General features: G+C 40.4%; 1 protein-coding gene across 1 annotated transcript; it reads left to right on the top strand.

The window, feature by feature from the left end:
- The first annotated feature begins 315 nt into the window (after positions 1-315).
- Positions 316-5824, top strand: PATE4 (prostate and testis expressed 4). Its single transcript, XM_031652811.1, has 3 exons — positions 316-411; positions 4879-4995; positions 5320-5824. The coding sequence occupies exons 1-3, from the start codon at positions 354-356 to the stop codon at positions 5439-5441; spliced, it is 297 nt and encodes a 98-aa protein (XP_031508671.1). The 5' UTR covers positions 316-353; the 3' UTR covers positions 5442-5824.
- The last annotated feature ends 212 nt before the right edge of the window (positions 5825-6036 follow it).

Genomic DNA, 6036 nt, shown 5'->3' with positions numbered 1-6036 from the left:
GTAACAGAGTGAGACCCTGTCTCTTAAAAAAAAAAAGTGGGGAAAAGACAGATACGGGGCACGGAAGGCAGTGGGAGGATGAAGAGTCGGGGTGGAAATCTAATTCAACTTTAGCCAGAAGCATTCCCTGACACTGCTCACCAGCCTGAACTTTCCACATTAGTACAGACTTATGGCTCCCTAAGAGAAAGGAATGGGGAAAGGACAGTTCTGCCTCATGCCTTTATCAGGGACTCCTCCCTCCTTTCTATTTACTGGCTGTGATCAAACATCTAAGCTTTATAAAGCAAGCTAGTGGCTGTCTTTTCCAATACCTCACTCAGCACACCTTCTGTCGCCCGAACAAGCATCCAATGAGGAAAATGAACACACTGCTCCTCGTGAGCTTATCTTTTCTCTACCTCAAAGAGGGTAAGTTTGAACAATGGGGGTGGAGGAAGGCAACTTAGGGGTGCTGTTCTCTAAACCTCTACTCTCCAAGTCTCACTCACATGCTCCAGCTCAGACCTGAAGACTCAGTACAACCTGAGTTTCAGGATGTCAGAGAGATCATATACAACATACTAATCCAGAAGAAAATGTACTGATTGCAGGGAAACAGGACAGCAAATTTCTGACTTCATATTAATTGACTTTTCATCCACACTTATCTCATTTTGGTCCCTTACTTTCTTAATACACTTTTCTCCTTTATTCTCTCCTATACTCTCCTAGTTTTCCTTTCCTCTGGCTACTTCTCAGTATATTTCGTAGGATTCTTTATTCTAACCGATCATTAAACACTGGGATACCTCAAGGCTTTATGCTATCCAGTCAGACCCTCATCTATATCAACTTATCCACTTCCACGGCTTCAGTTACAATCTACATGCTGAAAATGCCCAGTTTTATATCCTAGCCAGATTTCTATTCTGAGCTTTAGTCTTTCATCAATAAACACCTCTTACACTTGGAAGTCACTCTTGAAATCTCCCTCTCCCTTAACACTCACTAAAAATTAGTGAATGATTCCTACGCTTTCTACCTATCAAATGTGATTCAAATATGATTATATTTCTACCTTATATTTCTATTTTGCTACCTTTTGACACTTAGTAAGAAAGAATAAACCATAAAAGAATTATAAGAAAATGTGACATAATCTGTTTAGTTACAAGCTTAGAAATGAGAAAGGCCTTTCTAACTATGACTCAAAATCCAGAGCTCTTAAAAGAGAAACTGACAAATTTGACACATGAAAATCAAAATATTCCTCATGGCAAAAATAAAAAATGTAACTCACATCACAAACAAATGGCTCATATCCCTGATATGTAATGCCTCCTTTAAAAAAATCAAAAAGGAAAAGGCCAACAACCTAATAGAAACACGGGCAAAGTATGTAGATAGTTCACACAAAAGAAAATTTAAATGGTTATTAAACATATAAAAAGTGCTCAATCTCACTCATACTAAGAAAAATGCAAATTAAAAGAACACTGAAATACCATTTTAGACCTATCAGATTGGCAACATCCAGGAGTTTGGTAAAATACTTGAGTATTAAAGTTGTGGTGAGACAAGAATTTTCCAAGCATTGATAGCAAGCGAATAAATAGTTACATCTCCTCTGGCAGGCAATTCGGCAATACCTATCAAAATTATGAAAGTGTTTACTTTTTAATCCAGCAATTCTGCTGGTATGAAATTACGTTACAGATATACTCCAACACAAATGAAATATTTTCAGCATTATTTATTGCAGCAAATAATATCAAAAAGTGCAAATAACTTAAATTCTCTTAAGAGACTGGTTAATTAAAGCATGGGACACTACAGTGGAACACTGCACATTCAGTACACATTATTCAAAAAATCGAAGTGCAGAGTATGTATAGTATACTGCCAATTATGAAAAGGGGTTAAAAAGATACACGTGCATATTTATATTTGCTTGAATAGACTGAAAATCAATCTAAAAGATATAAAAGAAATGAATAAAACTAGTTTCCTTTATTTGGCAGATGAAAACTGGATAACTAGCTGGCAAGAGTGGGAGATCAACTTTACATAACATTCTTTTTCTATTACTTACTATTTAGTCATATCAACGTATTATCTATTTCTAAATAATGTATTTTTAAAATGTTGAAGTTGGAAATACTCAGAGATTAAAGATCAAAGAGACAATTATTCGAAGGGCATTATCAGTGTACTGCGCAGCCTGCTCCAACTCCAGTGAGAGAGAGAAGCCTCATGAAAGTTGCTTCAGGGAGAAATTGATAGTGTCCTCTGGTGTTTGGAAGGTACAGTGGGCTTGAGGAACCTAAAGGTGAGAGGGAGCCTGAGGCTACAGCCCTGAAATGGTGGAACTGAGAGACAGCTGAGCTGCATTACATACAAGCAGGGAGGATATGCACACATTCCCCTGGATCTGATCTGGGCCATGCCATATCAAGCAACTCAGAGTCTTGAGCTGTTTAAAGTTCTATCCAAGAGGACTGTCTGGAGGAACAAGGTATTCTAGCAAGGTGTGGGCCACTAGCTTCTTACAGCTGAGAGAAAATATAACCACCAGCTGCAGGAAATACACCACCCACGATACAGCAGTGGACTTGAATATTTTTGTTGGGGAAATCCTGAAGAACCCACAAATGTTTCCCTGACTCAAGGAACTCAAGAAAATGAGTTCTCCTGGCTCAAGAAAATGAGTCAGCTTTTATTAAACACAAAGTCCAAGAGACTGGGTTTTAAGTAACTACCATGGACAAAAGACGATGGCACCAGAGCCAGTCCGATGAAATCTTTCCTGTCCTTTACCTGTCCCCCTCCCTCTCACCACCTGAAATGGGTCAGAAGCTATCACTCAGAAGCCAGAGGTGAGCAGGAGAAAACCAAGAAGAGAAATAGAGAAAAAGTCAAAGCCACCCTCTCCTGCCCATTACAAACACCTAAGCAAGCCTGAGCTATGTGTCTGTGCATATGTGTGTGCTTGTGGGTAGGTGTGCATGGGCATGCATGCAGGGAGAGTGGGTTGCTGGTGAGAAACGTGGGCTTTTAATGAAATAGAGCCATTTTATTATTATTGCATGGGACTCAATGCATAAATTACTGAACCCAAATTATTCTTATGCCCAAACGTGATGGCAAGACTTTTTTTTTTTCTAAAAGTACATAGACAAGTTAGCAGCCTTGCCTGAAATTACCTGCAGGACTAGGAGAACTAGCTTTAGAAAGAATACTCAAATGGGTAGTGGGCAGAAGAATAAAATTGTTTTCTGTTTGCCCCTTTTAAGTCCCATATTGACCTGCTAGATAAATGTAAATAGGATCAGATTACTTCCTTGCTTAAAATTTTCAATAAATTCCCATTGCTCATGGATCAAAAACCATACTCATGTCTTTGGCCTAGGAGGGCTCAGGAAGTTGAATCTCTGCTCACCTGCCCAGCCGTGTCTCATAGCACAACCCACTCCATTCTGTGCCCCAGTTACCTTAGCATTTTTGTTCCTCAGCAGACAAGCTTCTTTTCATTGCTATTCCCTCTGCCTGAAATGTTCTTCACTCTGCCCACACCACACCACCCGCTTACATGGCTGACTCTTACTTATCATCAGGCCTCACCTTACAGCCCACTCCCCACAGAAACCTTTCTTGGCTCTCTAAAACACGTTAGTTCTTCCCTCTTAAATGCTCTCATTGCATGTTTAACTATTTCTTGATATTACAATACAATTGTACTTATTTGGAGGGATTGTTTAATGCCTGTGTCTCCAGCATGTATGTAAACACTTGTTTATCTTTGCATTACCAGCACCTAAAAAATGTCCAAAATGTGGAAAGTGCTCAAAAATCAGCAACTAACATCATCCTTTCCCTCTAAATAAGAGGAAAAGAGAAGGATGTTCACACTTACCACTTTAATTCAACATTGTTGAGTGAAGGGAAAATGAATAAACTTTAGGGTTACGCAGAGGCAATTGGATTTATCATTAAGAGGTTGTTAGCAAAAAGACAGTCTTGATGGAATAGTGAGAATGGAATTCAGAATGAAGAGATGCCACAAGACCGTTCCCAAAATTGGACATAAATCAATAGCACTCAAGTTCTCCTGGGCTCCGTATAAGTTCTGATTCTATAACCTTGGAACGTCTGAGATGAAGATTGAAATACTCTACTTTCTTTCCCCATCATCACTATCACTTAGTTCTTAAATCTAAATTACCCATAGGTTCCAATGTCATCTCCCTACCCTGCATCTCCTCTCCTCTTACTTCCTGGTCACAGGGACTCCCAAATCAGCTCTCTCTCTGCCTGGTTGCGGTTATTCCCTGAAAAAAAGAGAAAGGCCAGACCAAGCCAGATGGAGCTATCAGAGGGTGTAATCTCAGTCAGTCCACTCTAAACATGCCATTTTCATTCCTATCTCTGTGTTCTCCCTCATTATGACTACCTACCTGGAACACCTTCTCTGCCCATCCCCTGCCCCCACCTACCCAAGTTTAACCTACATCTCAAGAGCCCGCTCAAGTCTTTAGCTAAAGTATTCCCCTATTTTTCCAGCCCACAGTAATCTACCTGTTGCTATACTCTTAATCTGCACCACAGGATTTATCTGGTTGACTATATATTATCCTTGCTGTTCTTTTATTATTTCACATGTTTATCTTGCCTTCAAATATAAATGGACCCTATTCAGGTCACAGAGACTGTGTCTTATCTTTTTTATCCACCTCCTAGCTTAACTTACAAAGCTAAATTAATCAGGAATTCCACAAATACCAGCTAATGGAGTGAATGGACAGTATAGTCAATATGCAACCTCTCACTGATGCTGAAAACTCACTTTCCCATTGTCCCACGATCCAGCCTGAATATTCTATTCTCTCCACCCTGCAGTTATGGGTCTGAAGTGTAATACCTGCATATACACAGAAGGATGGAAGTGTATGGCAGGCCGAGGCACTTGCATTGCAAAAGAAAATGAGTCATGTTCAACAACAGCCTATTTCAGGGGTAAGTGGGGCTCATGAAGACTCCAAAAATGCCTGCAAAGAACCATCACTCTTGCTAGTGCCTGGAATAAAGAACTCAATATCATTTAGTCCTGCTAGGAGGTAAGGCAAGGAATAAAAGAGGGGGCAAGAAGGGATAATTTTCAACTTCGCACTGTGTAGGGTTTGGTATCCAGAGCCAGTCACAGTGGCGATTGGGAACATGAACCCAGCAGTCAAGGAAGGAGACCCAGTGTTAAGTGCTATTCCTCTTGGTGGTGAGTTTTAGTACATCACTATTAAGGCAATCTCCTCCAGCATTTATAACAGGCTTCTTCATTTTTAGGAAACAAACATATGTACTCAACACATATGTGTAAGTATAAGTGCAAGGAAGAGAAGTACTCCAAAAGAGGCCTGTTGAGAGTGACACTGTGCTGTGACAGAAACTTCTGTAACATCTTCTAATGGAGCTTAGGAACTTGCAGAGGATCATCTGATCAAGATCCAGAATCAAGACCAACCAGCATGAACTCTGTTATTTCCCACACCAAATTCCACATTGGCCTAAGATCCCAGAGAGCGCCCCAGGGGCTGTGTCCTCGCTGCAATGAAGGGGCTCCCCACACCCAACCTCCACCACTAGATCCCTAAAACCATGAACATTGAAGCAAAATCCTCCATGAGCTATGCTTACTCTTTTGTCTTCTCCTGGTTTCTGATTTCTATTCCTGTGGTAGGCTAAATAATGGACCCCCAAATATTTCTACATCCTAATCTCTGGAACCTGTGAATGTTACCTTATATGGCAAAAGGGACTTTGAAAATGTGATTAAGGATCTTGAGAAGGGGAGGTTACCTTGCATTATCTGGGGGGCCCTAAGTGCAATCAAAATGTCCTTGTATGATGCAAGTAAAGGGAGATATGATGCAGACGAGGAAAAGATGATGTGATGATGGAAGCAGAGATTGGAGTCATGTGCTTTGAAGATGGAGGAGCAGGCCATAAGCAAAAAACTAGGAGGCCATTAGAAGCTGACAACGTCAAGGAAATAGGTTCTCC

The sequence above is a fragment of the Papio anubis genome, chromosome 12, assembly GCF_008728515.1.
Source record: "Papio anubis isolate 15944 chromosome 12, Panubis1.0, whole genome shotgun sequence".
In the NCBI taxonomy this organism is placed as follows: domain Eukaryota; kingdom Metazoa; phylum Chordata; class Mammalia; order Primates; family Cercopithecidae; genus Papio; species Papio anubis.
The sequence above is the reverse complement of the archived record's forward strand: the minus strand, read 5'-3'. Positions and strand labels throughout refer to the sequence as shown.